An 18,197-nucleotide genomic window follows, 5' to 3' on the forward strand; every position below is an offset into this window, starting at 1 on the left:
GCAAATTATGGGCTGTGTTCTGTGACACCGTGTATGTACGAATTTATACTGTAAAGCAGTAAAGTTTACAGGACATTTACAAACAGCAGTATTATTAGTAGAAACATAATTTATTGTATGCGACAGTAATAATGGCGGTCAAACAAAATACAAAACGATCGAAATGGGCCTTGGACTTTGCTCACAAGTTGGTAACCTGTTTCATCTTATATTTTTAAGATTTAAATTTGATTTAGTTAATTTTTATAAATCATTCATAAATTTAAAACAAACATTAACAAGCTATTCATCTCGACTATTCAATCTATAGTTAAAAGTTATATAGGCTAGGTTTCATACGAACACAAATTTGTCACATTCACACTGATTCAGTCGAATGAATTTTGCTGACTTTTTATATTCGATTCAATTTCATTGCTTTTTTTATAATGTTATCATGCAAATTGTACAAATTAAAATGCATTATCTTTACGAACCGATAGTGACATGTTAGAAAATCCAGAATATACCTAATGCAATTTTAACGTTTTTATGTGATATTGTACAAAATGAATATGGAGTTCCTAATCTCTGAAATTACTCTAATTATTTGATGTTTTTAGAAGTAAACAAGACAAAAATGCAGATATCCCTGCACCTCCAGGCTATACGCCGGCAGTTGCATTGTTTCATGCTGCAGAATCAATTCGGGAGACGGATTCGAATCATTTGATCATGAAAAAGTCATGGGACCTGGCATTGGGTCCTCTCAAACAAGTTCCAATGAATTTATTTATAATGTACATGGCTGGTAACTCTATAGCAATATTTCCAATCATGATGGTCGGTATGCTGATAATTAGGCCAGTGAAAGCACTGTTCACTCTCCAACAAAGTAAATATCACAATTGGACATCGATATTCTGAAGTAATAGTTAAATTACTTTCTGTATATTATCTTTTTATTTTTCTTCCAGCATTTAAAGTCATCGAGGGAACTCATGCTTTCGGTCAAAAATTTGTCTACTTCCTCGGTCAGCTTGTGAACATGGCACTAGCACTGTACAAGTGTCAATCAATGGGTCTGCTCCCAACACATGCCTCTGACTGGCTAGCATTCGTGGAGCCACCGGCTCGGCTGGAATACTCCGGTGGTGGATTTATATATGTATGATACGAGCAAGTCTTGTAAACATAGGTATATTGTACCATGACCATGAATTACAGTTCCACATGTCTCATAAAAATGTTTTATTAAAATAAATTTGTTACATACTTAAGTACCTAACTTGTTTAACATTCTTACTGCAAAGTAAACACAATGTACATTTTCAGCTGAGCTATTTCTTTTTGTATTCATCCGTTATTTCCTTTATCCGTTGAATGATTTTGGAGGGGTCATCCACACGGGGTATCTTGAAAAATTATTATTTATTTCAATAAATGTGAATGATTGAATTACCGAATGTCTGTTATATTAAGAAATTACATACCTCGTAGTTTTGGCTGATGTACATGCCAGCATACACGCCCAAAGCAAAACTAACCTAAATGAAAATATAATGATTCAATATTTTCTTATATTCAAAATATAACTGTAAAGGTGGCTATTAAAACATAGTAAACATACCAAACCTTTGAACATTTTTCTAATAGTTGTTTGCTTAGCGATATTTAATGACAATTTAATGATCTTTTAGATCATAGGTCTAGATATTGATTTTCGAATGACGATACGGGTTTTAATAGATTTCTCATTTTACGCAGCATCAATCACTGATATATCATATACTATCATATGATTAAATTGTTTACCGCTGTAGAGAAGTTATTTATAAGAATTTCTTGCTCCGATTAATTATCGATAGCTACTTTTTTATAACTAGGTTTTACGTAAAAAATAGCTTCACATTAAAATGCAGCTGCATCTGCAAAAATGCGATTTACTGCAGTTCTATGTGAGAATTGCACGCCTTCGACAGAACAAACTCGTCACTGTGCGCAGGATATAAAGTGCGCATGCACTAGGGGGGAATTTTAAATATTAATGATTTAAATTTAAATTCTTTCAGTAATTATTTTAATTTTTTAACAGCAAATTATAGTATTGTTAATTGTTCAATTATGAAGAATGTATTTAATGATAACATTATAAATATATTATAAATTGTATATTTGCGTATTTTAACTACTGTTTAATGTTTCTGTAATTATAAGGAGATATTATTTAATTGGTTACGAAACTTTTTTATCAGTTCTTGGGAAATTAATATTAACTATCGTTTATTACAATGAAACGTGAAATAATGTTTCAGAAATTTATTTGATTCACGATGCCCTATTAACACTTAAGCTAGCAGGCTTTTATGTACCGGAAATAATTGCCGGAGAAAGCAGGACAGAGATCAACAATAAGATTTTCTGAACGCACAGTGTCCTCCTTTATCGCGGTAGTCCCGAATGCTTCCGTTAATTTTGGTAGCAAACGAAAGTTGATAGAAGAAGATATAATTGAGATCAGACGATAAGTTAATTAAATGCGACATCTATTAGCTTAAGTAAATTAACTTAAATAAATAATTGAAATGCATTAAATTAAATTGAACGATTAAAAACGATCGACTTAAACAACACTTTTTAAAGTAAAGTTTAATGTTTCTTATCGGACCTTTTGAAAAACTAGTAAAATATAAATGAGTAACAAAAATTGTTGAATGACGAGGATGGAAATGTACACTGAGTATATCGAGTTTAAAGGTACTCGAAGCTCTCAATTATATTCTTCGGACGATATTAAAGCGTCAGTTTTAGTGGATGTAAACCTCTAAAACTAACATACGTATATGGCTTTTCTTCTATGTGTGGGTTGTCATAGTGTGCGGCCTGCCTGCGGGTTAACGGTATCGTTGAGATTTCATTGAGCAGTTAAGAAAAAGAGAGTAATCCACGGTGCTCGCGAACGGATGCACGTTTATACAAAGAAAACTGGATAAACTTTTTCGTTAACTAATTTCTACCGATAGATTCACTTCAGATTTTCATTCAATTCTGACGACCATATTTTATGCCATTATCGCTTTAAATATTGTTTAAACAAATTTAAAGGTTCACAATATTGCAAGAAACTGTATCGCCCTGTTCAATGAAATCTATAGGATCGACCCTAGTTAAAAACATTTTCAGAATTTTTACAGATAAAGTGCAATAAATTCGGAAAGCAAAAATGCAACAAAATTGGTGTGGCTTACGGTGTCTCGCTCCTTTCAAATATTATTTAAACAATCTTAGAGGTTTATAAAATTGTAAAAAAGTATGCCATCGTATTCAGCACAGTCCATATTAGAATCATTCTACACATAGACCATTCGCACAGCCTCCGGTTAGCGTGAAAAAAATTTACGAAGTTGTTTTCACGTTGCTGTCAAGCTGATTGAAAAAGAAGACATTCAGTTGGCTGGAAATTCCAGGCAGAGATTTCGACTATAGCAGTTCCGTCGATGGACTGAAGAGGAGAATTTGGTCGGGGACAAGTAAAAAACTGTTTCCCGAGCACCGGTATCCCGATGGAGGGAGATCGGCTTGCATGATCGGCCTAGCAAACTCGGTTCTGGTAGGTATTCCGCTTTGGTACGCGGGCTACCCAACGTCTACAGAGCAGTGTACTTGGCCGGTCGCACACGTGGGCATCGCCTTTCGAACGGCTTTTTTTCGCCACCAATTTCTCCCGCGAAAGTTCCTCCGGTCGTTCGAAAAGAGACATTTGTTTAAACAAAAAGGACTTTGCTTCCTTTTGCCGGCAGCAGTTCTAATTTATTGCTGCCCCCGAAATAGGTGATAAGTGAGTTCATGTGTATAAACAAGTGAAACTCTCCAGGTGCTGTAACTCTGTCGCATTTTGTCACACGTTGGTGTACATCTTTTTCTTCCGCTGCATTCACAAGTGCGATTTAATGAGTGCTACAGTTGCTAACGAGGAAATCGTCTAATCATGTCACCTACCATCTCAAAGATATTGACTGGTAACAGGAGCAACGTGAATTGCGAGAAAAATCGTGTAAGTATCACTGAAACAAAAGAAATAGATTTATTTTACATTTTAGAAAATAATTTGATTGTATCTCGGTGTGAAGCTAGCTTTATTTTTGATTTTATGATTTATTAAACTAAAGGTTGACACAGTCAACGCGGTAAATGATTTTTGTTAAATATTACTTGTATCGAAAAGTCAAGTTATTAAAACTATTATATTTTGAAGCTTGAACAAAATTGTTTTTGATTTATATAACCTTTTGAAACTTAAGAAAAATTATCTCTGTGTTTTAATTATATATTGAAATGTAATGAAAATTGTTTATGAATCGTATTATATTTTAAAACTGAAGGAAAATGATTCATAAGATAATTAATAAGAATTTGTTTTAACATAAAATAATTTTTCTTAAACGGGACATCTATGTTCGACAAATAAAACAAGATGCAACAATACAAGATTGAATAATTTAAAACTGATTTCTTCCTGTGCTTATTTATTTTTGGAATCTGCAAAGCAATATTTTTTTAATTGATTTGATTTCGAGTCGTTTCGGTCTTCATTAAATTATATCGACATCCTTTCCGGTCGGCTGACGAATAAATTCAACAAAATGAATCCGGCGAGGTGTATTAACCGTGTCATTTCCGTTATTTGATTGTAAATTATGATCCCGTGAATAGTAAATAACCATGGTTGAAGAACGGTAGGTTATCCCCACCATAAACTGTCATAAACTCTGCTTTTCCTTCGATTGCGATCGAGCGATAGTCTTTTAGAACATCCAGCAAAGGTAAGAACAATTCCATTATCCAATCTAAAACATAATTCGCCACTATTTAATATAGTAATGCATTTTTTTTCGTGTTGTTAACGAATTGTCCATGCCGCGACGATGATAGCAATAAAAACGTGTGAAATATTTTGCCGACTTTAGGATACTTTAGTTTTGAAAGTTTCAGAAAAGGAACCGGATTTGCTATTTTCTGCAGGATTATCCTTTCTCTCGGAAGAATTTGTTCTCTAAAAATGAAAGGCAAGACCGTTTATTTCCAGTTTTTCTGCCGACCAATGTGCTGCAGGAGTATCAAGGTCATCGTGCTTCATCGTTCTCTTAGCTGCGAGTTTTTTTTTTAAATTTTCTTGAAAAAATATTTATTACATTAATTAAATGTTAAATTAAGTAATTAAATTGTTACGCAGACGTTGAGAGAAAACTTAATGACCTACTTTGCAATATATTTCGATATTAAATAAATGAGGAATTAGTGGTCAAATGGGTTGACGATGTTATAAAGCATGTGCGTAATAAGTCTGGGGATAAATTGTTTACCTCGCCGATCACTTAGTGCAACACAGTTTAGAGACTGCATCGTAGAATTTTCTTATTTCCATGTAAAAATCTACTTGAATACTTATATAACCGTGGAAAACGTAATGGGCAGCCGGGTTGCAGAAATCCAATTGCGTGCACATGCCCAATTACCATTTTGCTATCCTGATGCAATTCTGTAGTCATACAAAAATTATATTAGTACGAATCTACTGTAATTTTTGTTTCTAAATTATCTGGATAAATTTTAACCAGAACAATTCGTCAAGCTTCAAAGCGATTAAAAATGAAAATTGTAAACAGTTGTTGTTGTTTCATTACCTGAAGAATTTGTAATTAATTATGATAATTTAATGATTTATGATTAGAGCTGTATCTGAGGATAAAAAAAGGATTGAAAGAGCAAGAGAGAGAGAGAGAAAGAGAGAGAGAGAGAGAGAGAGAGAGAGAGAGAGAGAGAGAGAGGAATGAACTCTAAGAAGTCCAGATAAATGTTGCAGAATGGACAATAATTACATATATTAGAGTGCGTTACTCCTGCGTGGTTACGTCGACTGCAATAGAAAGTGTGCAACAGCCCGTGGTTCTTAGATTCTGTGTTGTTATGTGGACCGTCGTATTGCAGCGCCGATGGTCATTGAACGGTTTCCGCTAGCCGTTGCCTTTTAATAGTAAACCATTCACTTATCTCCAGACACGACTATCCAATCAGTCTTTCTTGGCACCTGCAACACACCGATTCATCAATGCAAAATATAGTATTAAAAACAAATGCTGAATCAATGTAATATACTATTGATATTGTATTTCAATATCACGTTTTATATTTTAATATTGTACACATTGTATAATATAATATTATTGTAATTTAATAATATACAGGATGAACCAATAAGCTCGCACACACCACATTTTTGTCAAGGTCACCGTTTCCGAGATTTCAAGGACTCCATGTTACCATTAAGTTATAGCCATGATCAAGACGAATGAAATGACCGATAATATTGTGACCTCATTATAATCTTGTATGAAGTTTTGAAGAATTTGTGAAATTGTTGTGAGACCCGAAAAAGGATAAAAATAATAAATTAAAAAGTCGGTTGACGGTGTGTTTCTCTCTTGACAAATTGTCTCTCTCTGAAAATCGAAATTATAGATATATTAATTCCTGTATTACCGTCAGAGATTATTCGAATAGAGAATAAAAGAAGTTATTTCGAACGGCAAAATCTATAAATACCCCGATAAAAATCATAACGTTAAAAACAGTTCTTGTAACGGTATGCGATTCTTCACTGTAACTGGGGCATATTAACTGGTTTTACTGCAGTTCCTTTTTCTTATGGATCTTCATGGTGGTATTTTAATGAGATCTCGTAATCCACTAGTAAGAAATTGAGAATTTTCTAGAAATAAAAATAATTTCGTGTTATGCGTATGTATTCGATGACATGCGAGTTTGTATTAACTATTCTTTATGATACTGGTCAGTTAAGCTGAATACTTAAGTAATTAAGGTCATGATCCATCCACGCAATCAATGACTTTGGGTTTCACCGTTTTGATTAACAAATGAACATGTAGAGCGTATTCTACAGAGCTGTTAAAAAATTTCATTTGAATCTTCAGGAAGCGAACGAAGACCCCACTTTCCTTTACATACAATAATTATGGCATTTTCCATTTTCAATTGCATTGTTAGTACAATGTTCATTGACCTGATCTACTTTTGTATTTCCTACAGTCGCGCGCCAAAATTTAAGCAAGCAACAAATATAGGTTAAATTCTTGATTTTTTCTGTAACAAAAGATTAGTAATTAGTTAGACACCTGGTTAGAAGATTCCGTTTTACTTTTGCCACTCTATCGAAATAGTTCATTATAAATAAATCAGATTTACTTTTGTAAACGAAAGCTCAAAATATTTAACTAATTTATGAAAAGAGAAATGAAATAGAAATATGTTGCTTTGATAAAACGATTTGGCTGAGACTACTGTTGTTACAAAAATGGAACTACATTTACCTTAATTGGGGAATTATGCGAATTTACAGGGAATCATTGTTAAATGTTTTGATACATATTCCGTATAAAATTGTACAATGGTTCAAGAAGCTTCCGAATTCTTCCACACGGTAGCAGTGACATAGACTTATTGATTTAAAGTCCATTTTCGGATGTGATCGCGAAAAACCACGATCTGTGTTGCGGAAGGCTCGATTATGAAATAAGTATCGCATTCAATCAGTTCGATGAGGATTCGAACGCTTTTAAAAATAGCGAAGTGATTCTAACATATGGTTGACACACTTGTATCGCAACCACGAGACTGAAAAGAGTCCTGCAAAAATGTGTCCTAGCACCATACATAACCGTTAACCGAGGCCATAAATATCTTTTCGGGGTGAGTAGCACGATTATGAGAAGAAATCTCATATAAACGGTAATCACGTCAAACCGAATTAATCATTAACACGCAAACAACTTTGATTGTTATATACTTGATATTTTTATAACGATTGAATTTTACGAGATCTAAATTGAAATTTCGTAAGAAATGTATTTGAAAATATATTTGGTTTTGTTTGTTTATATGCTAGTTTAGGACAGATTCATCTTCAGAATTCTTTTAAATTTATCTTTACAGAGATTTCGTTTACCGACCGTTAGTAATCGTTGCTGCGTGTTTTAGTTCTTGGTCCTAGGCGCTTCGATCGAATTTCAAAAAGTATCGTACTTCGAACAATCGTTGGAAAAACATTTAGGGACTCAATTTTACCGTTTTTAAATCAAATATTGTAAAAATACCGATCCCTTGTGGCCACGTATTATGTTCATAATCTCAAATCTACTAAATGTTTCAGTTCGACAAACTAAACGAAAATACAATGGGTATTATAACCGTACGAAATTTGAAATATTGCAATTTCATGTTCGATCTCCAAGGTAAATTAAGAGGGTCTACAGAAATCGCATTAGTTCTAGTTAGAACGCATTTTGCAAGAGAAACTGTAAGAGAAAGTAGAAAGTGACGAATTAGCTAGCACACATTGTGAGCAATATTGAAAATTTGTATTTGCAACAATATTTGGACGATATAGTTGTCTCGCGAGGTGTTCTAATTAACACGAACTCAACATATATGTACATAACACTAAAATGAAATCAATTTTAGTTTTTTTTCAAAACGGAATTAGTTAACTGTAACAATTATGTAAATTCATGTAGAAGAGGCACACCTGATCGAATCAACAATGTACAGTACCAGCAAAAAGTGTGCCGATGTCTGTTATGAACAATATAGGAGAGCACCGATCTGTCTAATACTTTTCTCTGTAAAATAACATTATTTTCTTTCGTTGACGATTAGAACTATCGAGCACCGAAGGTAAGGTTTCTAAGATGATTCATAAAGATCCTAGAAATTGAAACTACAGTTGATTCTCATTATAAATAACTTATGAAACAGTTTTCTACAAAGGACATCTTTACAGATTCGATAATCGTGAAATAAACAGTTTGGAACGGACCGTCGTTGACTCCTCTAGTAATAGTAGCGTTAAGTATTAAGTTCTTACACTTTTGATCTGTAGTGTACCAATCAAATACTGATCGAACAATCCAGACGCTCGAATACCCTGTCTGGAGGTATCATTTGCGGCAGATGTCCCAGACGTTACATAACGCGCAGAGATATACAATGCGAATATCACAGCATCAACAAAATACACAGCATTATGTTGACCGTTGGTCCCGTTGCTACCTGAACGGTACGCGAACGCAGTAGCCTAGTTTCTTCGACCGGTGCATCACGCGATCGCCTAACGAAACCGATTCTCGAAAGTAGCACGGTAACTTAGCTCTGGAGATAGCCAGATGAGCAGACAGGGTGAAAAAGAGAGAAAGACGGATGGTGTGCCGGCAGAGCGGTGCGAAAATTCTGGATCCTGGATTTAAACAGCCTCCTCTCGCCGTACCTCGACTAGAATCCTCCGTTAACACGTTGAATGCCACGCCGGTTTTACAGAAATTGTCCGTGGCGCCACGATGAATTTTCTTTTATGCGATACATATAATGTTGAAATATTATTTGCAACAGATAAGTCACAGTGTACAACCATGTTTGACATGTTAATTGCGACAGGGGCCACTGTTTGAATTGACGATGGTAATAATACCAAATTTTAGATATTGACATTTGTTTGAAACTCTATATATTTCTATCAATTTGGGCGCGTCGGTCACCGGTGACCCTCGTGGCATTCAACGTGTTAAAAACGCAGAGAAAACGGTGCCGCACGATCCGCATATTTTAACGATCGGGTTTCCCGATAGATCTTCGAGATGCTGTTGGAAAAAGTCGGGGGGAGGGGGGGATGTTTAAGTCATCAAATTGAAAAAGAGTATTCTAAGAAACGGTGCGAATCACCTTCTACATATGTATGTATACGAGACACATTTGTTTCAGGACGTAGAGAAGGGTGAAGTCCAAACCGACGCGGCAGGCCTCCCATCGTCGAACTGTTCACGGCCGACGTCTTCGTCGCGTACGTCGACGTCGGCCGAGAGCAGGGTCGAGCCGGAGGACCAATTCAGAGTCGAACCTAATGTGACCAGCGTAGAAGTGGAAGTGGAAGTCAGCCCGAACAATGAACCGGCGATAAGTATGTAACGGAGAGGAGAGAAACGGATAGGCAAAGTGTGCGATAGAGAGAGAGGGAGAGAGAGAAAGAGAGGGACCCTGTACGGTCGTCTTGCCTGCAGGAGCGGGGACAGAGACGACAACAATAGCTAAGACGAGGCCGCGGACGGGAACAGGAACGGAAACCCGCCGCGGCGAGTCCAGTCGGTGGAAGGCAGTCGGCCGCCTGCTTCGCCGCTTGGCGCTCATCATGTTTCTGCTGGCGAGTATAATCGCGTGCATCACGCTGCTCGCGATTTACGCGGGTCCCATCTCCATCATCCAGCTCCTCGTTGTCATCCTCGTAGCCTATCTCGTCTCCGGGGGACGATTCCGGTGGTTCTACGTCGCGTTCAAAACCCTGCCGAGGGACGCAAAGTGAGTAGATCATTTTTCTTGTTCTCTTCGCGACTTAAATGGCATATTCGCTCGTCATCCGTGACCTTTGGGAACCTCGTGCCGCGGAGGAAGTCAGTCAAGCCGAGTTCACTATCTCGGTCCTCTCTGGGTTATACTGGGTTTGCCGAATGTAACGGCTTTATCGGTCCCCGATGATCGCAATTCCAAGAATGTTTGTAATCGAAGAGAGACACGTTGGAAGCTGTGATAGATGTTCATCGTAGATGCAGGAGTTGTACGGCTAGGATGGACGACTGTTAGGACGTGACGTGTCTCGAGTTTCTTCCTTGGATGTACGCGATTTTTAACGGTGGCTGTGAATTTCATGGGAGGGATGAATCCTTCGATCACCGATGCATTTTTATAGCTGAGAAATTTTTGGTTTTATCCAACACACATATACACACACCTCTCTCTCATGTTTTAAATTATTTTCTTAAATTGTGATTTATTTTGATCAGGGTTGGCGATTGGAAATATTTTCGAAATCGACTGTAACAGAAAATTGAATTTTAGTTAGGATATTTAGCTGTTGCGTTATTGGATGTCGTATTCGTTAATGACATTTTAAAAGGCTACGAACGCATATTGAAATGGGATGCATTTAATGCGCGTGATAATAGATGCGACTATGGGACAGTAAACATCGAGCAGGCAGAATTAATACTCGTTAGGAAACTTCGTGGATGATTTTCCTGGTTTGTAATTATTCTAAAAAATTTCCAGAACTGATACAAACGACAACTATATATTGCGGCATTGTAATTTTGACTTAATTGAGTAAGTCAAGATTTTCTTACCGAATCGATAGAATGAAACATTTGAGTAAAAATTGATTTAATTGCAGCTCCAATATCAAGTACCCGGTATCCAGTATCCAGAATCCAAAGTTCCAGACTCCGATATCCAAAAAGAATCCCATAATCCAATTATTTGGAGCTCCGAATGTATTAAAAAGTATTCATCAAATGCAACAGTTGCATAAGGATAAGGTACCCATTTTTCAATTTCTTTGAACAATTATGACCATTGAAACTACATCCACCTTTTTGCACTGAGACTTGGGAAATATGTTGATCAATATATTAAAATTATTCGAGCAAAATAGTAAGTAAAAAAATAGTCAGTAAAGTAAAAAAATTCCTTGTATCTTATTAAATTTATTAAACGAGATTAACGTTTATTTACGGTGATTTAGGGAACTATAAAACCGTGAACCTGCACCGAAGTTTTCCTAAACAAGACAAAAAATTATCAACATTCGCGCGTGTCAGATATTTACATTTGCTTTATATTAATTTCATGTCTCTGACATAAAGTTTATGAAATTAACATTTAACATTTCATAATTTTAGGAGTTTCAACGGGAAGTTCAACGCGTTCGCATTCCTTTAATTTGGGCACATATAGATATAGGTAAATCAGATCTGAATGAAATGTAACAAATCGAATATTATAGCAACTAATATTTGCAATTATATCTGTTGGAGACAACTCGAGATTTTCCAAAATTCGTGATAGGATTTAGAATATACGAAAATATATTCATGATAAATTAATACTGATCTAAACAATTAAGGTTATTGCAATCTCATCATCGACGTCAAAATTTTTAAACGAAACATAAAGTCGAGGATATAAGTCGCATTTTAATTAAGATCGATTTATGATTACATTTCAGAATTATCTTTGATGTTATTAATTACGATTGATCGTGAAATATTGATGGCAATATCGATCAGAATCTCGCTACAAAATATCGTGCAATGCGGTTTATATTATTACGTAACGCGGGTATTATTTACGGTCGCTGTGATAAGCTTGATTTCTGTTACCTGGATCCTTTTCTGCGGTGCACTAGCGGCTTCCTGTTGGTAATTTTTCAGTCATCACATTTTTATTAACTCGTTCATTTTTAATTATACAGGGCGTTCCTCTCGATCACTATTCACAATGAAAAGAAATATCGTAGGAATTCAAGGTCGTCAATGTCATGTAATAGCCAAGGTCGAAACTAATTGACCTTTAACTCATTGACCTTTAAAACTGTAACCTTTGCGCAACCTTCAGTACCAAAAATAATATTGAAGCTGTATGAACAAATTCAATGTGAAATATTTAGTGTACGAAAGAAATCTCTTATTTTATTTCAATATTTACTTCTTAATGAAATATATAAAATATCCGAGATGTTTCAGAGAGTTAATAAAAAAAAAAATATAATAAACACAGATGCATTTGAAATGAAAGTTTAGTGTGCTCAAGCTGTCCAAATAGCGCATACGTCTTGTGGTCTCAAATGTCTCGGCTCTGTAGTGTTAGGAACAATATTTGCGCATTAAAATCGCGATAATCTGTTTACAGTCCCATCCTACGCTAATATCGCCGCCCTAAGTAAAGATACGGCTGTAAATACAGAAAATGAATGGATAATGTTACACAGTTCTACGCACACTGTTTCTCAAAACCATTAGATAACATAGAAAATGGTAAAGTCGGAGAGTCGATCTAAAGGTACCAAATAATCAAACGAAACTTCTTAAAAAATATTATTAATTGCAAATTTTTGTAGGAGAAACAGTAACCGTTTTGGAGGATTCCATTAATTTAATAATTTAATACACAAAAATGGACATTAATGGTTATTAAGTCGTAAAACCTAAATTTGATGGAGTATGAATCGTCTAAAACGATGTGCGCAGCACACAGATTTCTTCCATTGCCTTAACTGGTCTATTGAGTCAACTAAGTGCTCGAATTTCCTCTAAGATGTATGTACTCAGATGCATCTTGGTTTACAATTCGATTACTATTATTTGTGCTCCGACTGTTGAGCACCATTTTTCAAATTTTGTAATCAATACGAAAAAAAAAAATAGATGAAAATAGGGTAACAACGAGAAATGAATAAAAAAGATGCTATCTAATTGATATGTTTAAAAGAGACAACACGGGAATGCAAAACATTCTATATAAATAAACATTCTAAACATCTAATCTTCTTTTTATTTCTAACTTTTATTACATTCTGCTGATGAGTGTAATATTGAAACTAAATGTGTTATGCTTAAGTAACAGGTTTTTATGTATTGACTATCCTTTCAGAATGCTATGTTTTTATTGTATGTACGTCTTTAATTATCTGCAATAAATGAATTGATTAGAAGCTAGTGTCACGTGTAGCAAACAATTCTCATTATTTAATGAGACCATATATACTTGTGGCGTTAATCTTTTTCAAGTTTAATTAAAAATGTCGATTTTCGATAAATATTTACTTTTGGTAAATAAATTTTTAACCGGTGTGTCAAACATATTTTTCGCGTATCATTTATTGAAATTTCAGTAAAAGATATTCCCTCTTTTTATGAACAATGTTTATCTTATCGTCAGATTTCTTATCAATCAAAACACGTAAACAATATTAATCGGTTGGTAAGAGATCAAAGGACAAAAAAGCAACAGTATCTTCTGTTTATTTCAGAGCCTTGTTTGGGTATCTCAAAATTTTGCTCACTATACGTGGCCATGCGAGGAAGGATAGGATCGTCGCTGACGTGTTCCGAGAATGTGTCAAGCGACATCCAAACAAAATTTGCTTTATCTACGAAGATGAAGAATGGACTTTCCAACAGGTGAGATTCAACACTGGTCACAAAATATTTTTCTTATTATTTTTCCTTGTATTCTTTACATCACATGGTAAAGTTAAGTCAAAATAATTAGAGGAACTTCAACCTACTCAAAAAGTATGTTACGTATTCTATACTGTAGAGTCTATAGTATCAACATTTTATATTTCAATTAAAGGTTGCAATAAACGATACTCTAAATATTTTGACGTTTTAAGAAATGCGCTAGACCAGCAGTTATTTCTGGCCCTGAAGTTTCTAACTATTTCCAGGTAGAGGACTACAGTAATAAAATCGCCGCCATCTTTAAGAACCATGGCTACCGTAGGGGTGACCTTGTTGGTCTACTTTTGGAGAATCGGCCAGAATACGTCGCAATTTGGCTGGGACTGAGCAAACTAGGAATAATAGTACCACTAATCAACATCAATCTTCGGAAAACTTCTCTTCTGCACAGTATAAATATTGCTGAATGTCAAGCGCTTATTTATGGTGCAGACTTTGTTGATGGTAAGAATCTTGGGAATGAAATTAAGTGCATAAGAATCTGTTGTAAATGCATAAAGCACTGTACTGTAAATGCACTAGAGATACGTACTTTGGTATGTATGTGGTAGCCACAGCATGCAATTCGAAATTAGTAAATTAAGTAATTGTGAAAGATTCGGCCACGCACTGATGCGAATAGCGTGTGCACAATAAGTGCACGCAAACCCACGGTTAATATAGCACACTGGAAAGTATAGGAAATTTGTCTGCAAGCAGAACATTATGCAGTATTTAACAAACAGAGTTTCGAAAACTCGGGTATAAAGGTTTCAAGATTTCAAGATTTCATACCGCAATAAAAACTTGAATGATTACTGCTTTTTGCAAATAAATGTATACTGAGTGCTTATAAATATGTATGAGAAACATGTTTTTGCTTACTAGGAAATACTTACCAATATAATTGCTTTATTTGTCTCGGCTTCTTGTCACTAACCGATTCAAGAGCTTGGAATTAGTTTTAAACTCGAAAAATACAAAAATAAAATATCTGGAAGAAGAATATCTAAAAACTTTCACGTCCTTGACAAGCTGATATTATTTTCAATTGTTCTACAACCTTCACACGGCCGAATAAACGATATTCGATTACCGTAGCGTGCGGCTCATTGATGCAATAATAGGAAATAGAACTAACTACTTTAGAATGGAAGAAAATTGGGTGTTCGGTTGCGTGTCTCCGTCGACTCATCATGAGGGCCATTTTATAAATGATTGCATAACGTTAAAGTCCACTGCATTCACACGTCCAGTCCGAATTGCACTTGCAGTACAGTTGAAATAACTAATAACGTGACAATTCAATTTTTAATCCTGTCTCCGACATGATTTAATTATCTTTTCCAGTCGTGTCCGAGGTTGTGGGCTCCCTAGACCCTAAATTCGCACTATACAGGCTCGGCGAAGTACCAAACAGTACTGTAGCAAAGCTTAACGACAAAGACTTGACTGCCCTAATGGCTGAAGTATCCGCAGCTCCACCGGTTCTGCAAGAAAAACCATCTTACAAAGATAAATTGCTGTATATTTTTACAAGTGGTACAACTGGGCTTCCAAAAGCTGCAGTCATCACGAATGATAGGTAGGTGCACTTTCTGTTGCGTGAGAAAATAATTTAAGATTCGGGTAAACGTTTAACTCTGTCTTTTCTTATTCCAGGTTTATGTTTATAGCTACTGGGATTTTTATGATAGCAGAGTTCAAAAGCACAGACAGATTTTACACGCCCATGCCTCTTTATCATACTGCAGCTGGTGCAATGACAGTTGGTGCAGCTGTTTTACATGGTGCAACGGTGGTTATCAGGAAAAAGTTTTCAGCGAGTGCCTACTTTCCTGATTGCATTAAATATAATTGTACAGTGAGTTAGGAATGAAAAATAATAATTTAATTTTAAATGTTGTAAATTGGCATTGTATTACATGCAATAATTTTTTTCAGGTTGGTCAATACATCGGAGAGATGTGCAGATACATTTTGGCAGTGCCTCTGAGGCCGGAAGACAAGAAACATAAGATTAGACTGATGTTTGGGAATGGTTTGAGGCCACAAATATGGCCTGAGTTCGTCGAACGCTTTAACATTCCAAGAGTTGCCGAGTTTTATGGAGCAACCGAAGGAAATGCTAATATTGGTACAACAACGGCTCTTTCAAATAATATTAGATTTTTTTAAATATTTTATTAACATTTTTTTTAGAATTAAACTAATACATTTCTTTCAGTAAATACTGACAATACAGTTGGAGCCATTGGTTTCGTATCTCGCATTATTCCATCGTTTTACCCTATTTCTATTTTAAAATCGAATTCCGATGGGGAGCCCATAAGAAATGCAAAAGGTTTATGTCAAACATGTGAACCGAGTATGTATTAAAACAATGACTCTAATAATTATGAATCTATTGCTATTTATATACATGAATTCTATTATTTATTTCAGATGAACCAGGCGTATTCGTTGGCAAGATCATTCCCAACAACCCATCTAGAGCATTTTTAGGATACGTAGATCAAAAAGCATCGGAAAAAAAAATAGTTCGCGATGTGTTTAAAAAAGGAGACTCAGCATTTATATCCGGTACCAATTAAGCTCAGTAATGTCGTAAAAGTTAATATTTAATTTATATGAATAGAGATTATTATAATAGATATATTTTTCTGGAATAGGTGACATTTTAATAGCGGACGAGTTAGGATATTTATTCTTTAAGGATAGAACAGGCGATACTTTCCGATGGAAAGGTGAAAACGTGTCCACGTCCGAGATCGAAGCTATTATTAGCAATGTTATTAATTATAGAGACTGCATTGTGTACGGAGTCGAGGTAAATAACTCCTAAATAATTTATAAAAATACGCAGACAATTTAAAACTACTTTTACATTTTTCCTTAGATTCCAGGAGTTGAGGGAAAAGCTGGAATGGCAGCAATATACGATGAGAACAACTCGTTAGACATGAATAAATTATCAGTCGATTTTAAAGACAACTTAGCATCTTATGCTATCCCCAGATTTATTAGGATCTTAACGAAAATTGACCTAACAGGTGGGTGAGATAATTTCTGAAATTATCTATCTCGCAATTACCCTTCAGTTAGATTGAACTAATTAAAAAATGAATTTTTTAGGTACATTTAAATTAAAAAAGAAAGACCTTGTTGTGGAAGGTTACAATCCTAACAGCACAAAAGATAAACTATACTACTTGAGTGAAAAATCTGGTTACCAGTTGTTAACCACAGAAGTCTATGAACAAATTCTAGAAAGGAAAATTCGCTTTTAAGTCAATGATGACGGGAACAATTTTCAACTTTTTCTATGCATCACCAAGAAAGGATTTTTGTCCTTGATTTAAAGGAATTACTTATTACGAAAGTATTTTCTTATAGCGATTAAATTATTCTTATTTTTCTAATATAATTTTTGTATGAGCTTATAACGCGTGAAATTCGATAACAAAACGGTATACGAACTATATTGCATCGAAATAGGAATGAGGGATTTCTGGTTCGAAAATAAATGAACGTTATATTTGAAAAATTATTGTTATTAAAAAATAACGCGGGATTTTAATGCTCGTTGAAAAAGTTACCATTTTATTCTAAAGCTAGAAATCTTTCATTCTTCAAATACATCACATTTTATAATGCAAATGATATTTAAAGAAAGTTGTTTTTATACATAGAGGAGTCTACGTGAAAGCATTCTGTAGGTAAAAATTGATTCGTATGAAATGATAGCTCTTGAATGTTCTATAGCACAAAGAGTGAATAAATACGTATTTTATAAATTGGATAGAATTTTTAGTTTTGAATCTAGGCGATGTTAAAGATGTTATACTGTTATTTATATATTTTAAACGAACATGTTGTTGTTAACGGTGTTGTCGTACAGTATATTGAACAATTTTATCTGTAATAAATTTCATAACGAAATGTGAGTCGAAATATGTATTTACTGTAACGAAACATTCCGTTATTAGTTTCATTCAACGCATCATTATAGGTTTTTTGTTTCTATCATAATTAAAGTTTCATTAATCTCGACGAATTTTCATGATAGCAAAACATTAGTGACGATATAGAAAGATA

At 34.8% G+C, this 18,197-nt stretch overlaps 2 protein-coding genes and 2 long non-coding RNA genes across 8 annotated transcripts; 3 read left to right on the top strand and 1 right to left on the bottom strand.

Moving 5' to 3' along the window:
• The first annotated feature begins 47 nt into the window (after nucleotides 1-47).
• Nucleotides 48-1,313, top strand: EMC4 (ER membrane protein complex subunit 4). The gene is made up of 3 exons (XM_033466128.2): nucleotides 48-187; nucleotides 603-874; nucleotides 957-1,313. Exons 1-3 carry the CDS (start codon nucleotides 132-134, stop codon nucleotides 1,151-1,153), a joined length of 525 nt encoding a protein of 174 aa, XP_033322019.1. The 5' UTR covers nucleotides 48-131; the 3' UTR covers nucleotides 1,154-1,313.
• LOC117218100 (uncharacterized) lies at nucleotides 1,216-7,506 on the bottom strand. 2 transcript variants are annotated; one of them, XR_013033454.1, is made up of 8 exons: nucleotides 7,368-7,506; nucleotides 6,583-7,140; nucleotides 5,859-6,479; nucleotides 5,343-5,518; nucleotides 4,647-4,826; nucleotides 1,615-4,043; nucleotides 1,473-1,526; nucleotides 1,216-1,394 (listed from the first exon to the last, which is right to left on the bottom strand). It is a non-coding gene; the product is annotated as an uncharacterized LOC117218100 (long non-coding RNA). The 2 variants fall into 2 exon arrangements; XR_013033455.1 differs by lacking the exon at nucleotides 4,647-4,826.
• On the top strand, nucleotides 3,893-18,046 carry Fatp1 (Fatty acid transport protein 1). 2 transcript variants are annotated; one of them, XM_033466023.2, is made up of 13 exons: nucleotides 3,893-4,033; nucleotides 9,811-10,006; nucleotides 10,107-10,401; nucleotides 13,907-14,057; nucleotides 14,327-14,564; nucleotides 15,450-15,684; nucleotides 15,762-15,963; nucleotides 16,044-16,236; nucleotides 16,327-16,467; nucleotides 16,545-16,682; nucleotides 16,772-16,929; nucleotides 16,999-17,152; nucleotides 17,235-18,046. In XM_033466023.2, exons 1-13 carry the CDS (start codon nucleotides 3,968-3,970, stop codon nucleotides 17,387-17,389), a joined length of 2,322 nt encoding a protein of 773 aa, XP_033321914.2. In that variant the 5' UTR covers nucleotides 3,893-3,967; the 3' UTR covers nucleotides 17,390-18,046. The 2 variants fall into 2 exon arrangements, with proteins under 2 accessions (XP_033321914.2, XP_076378156.1); XM_076522041.1 differs by lacking the exon at nucleotides 3,893-4,033 and adding an exon at nucleotides 7,605-7,746.
• Nucleotides 10,408-13,900, top strand: LOC143259505 (uncharacterized). 3 transcript variants are annotated; one of them, XR_013033447.1, is made up of 5 exons: nucleotides 10,408-11,202; nucleotides 11,270-11,414; nucleotides 11,778-11,838; nucleotides 12,104-12,936; nucleotides 12,995-13,900. It is a non-coding gene; the product is annotated as an uncharacterized LOC143259505 (long non-coding RNA). The 3 variants fall into 3 exon arrangements; XR_013033446.1 differs by having other exon boundaries at nucleotides 12,104-13,900; XR_013033448.1 differs by having other exon boundaries at nucleotides 11,270-11,529; nucleotides 11,621-13,900.
• Nucleotides 18,047-18,197: the final 151 nt, after the last annotated feature.

The sequence above is a fragment of the Megalopta genalis genome, chromosome 5 (assembly GCF_051020955.1).
Source record: "Megalopta genalis isolate 19385.01 chromosome 5, iyMegGena1_principal, whole genome shotgun sequence".
NCBI classification, from domain to species: Eukaryota; Metazoa; Arthropoda; class Insecta; order Hymenoptera; family Halictidae; genus Megalopta; species Megalopta genalis.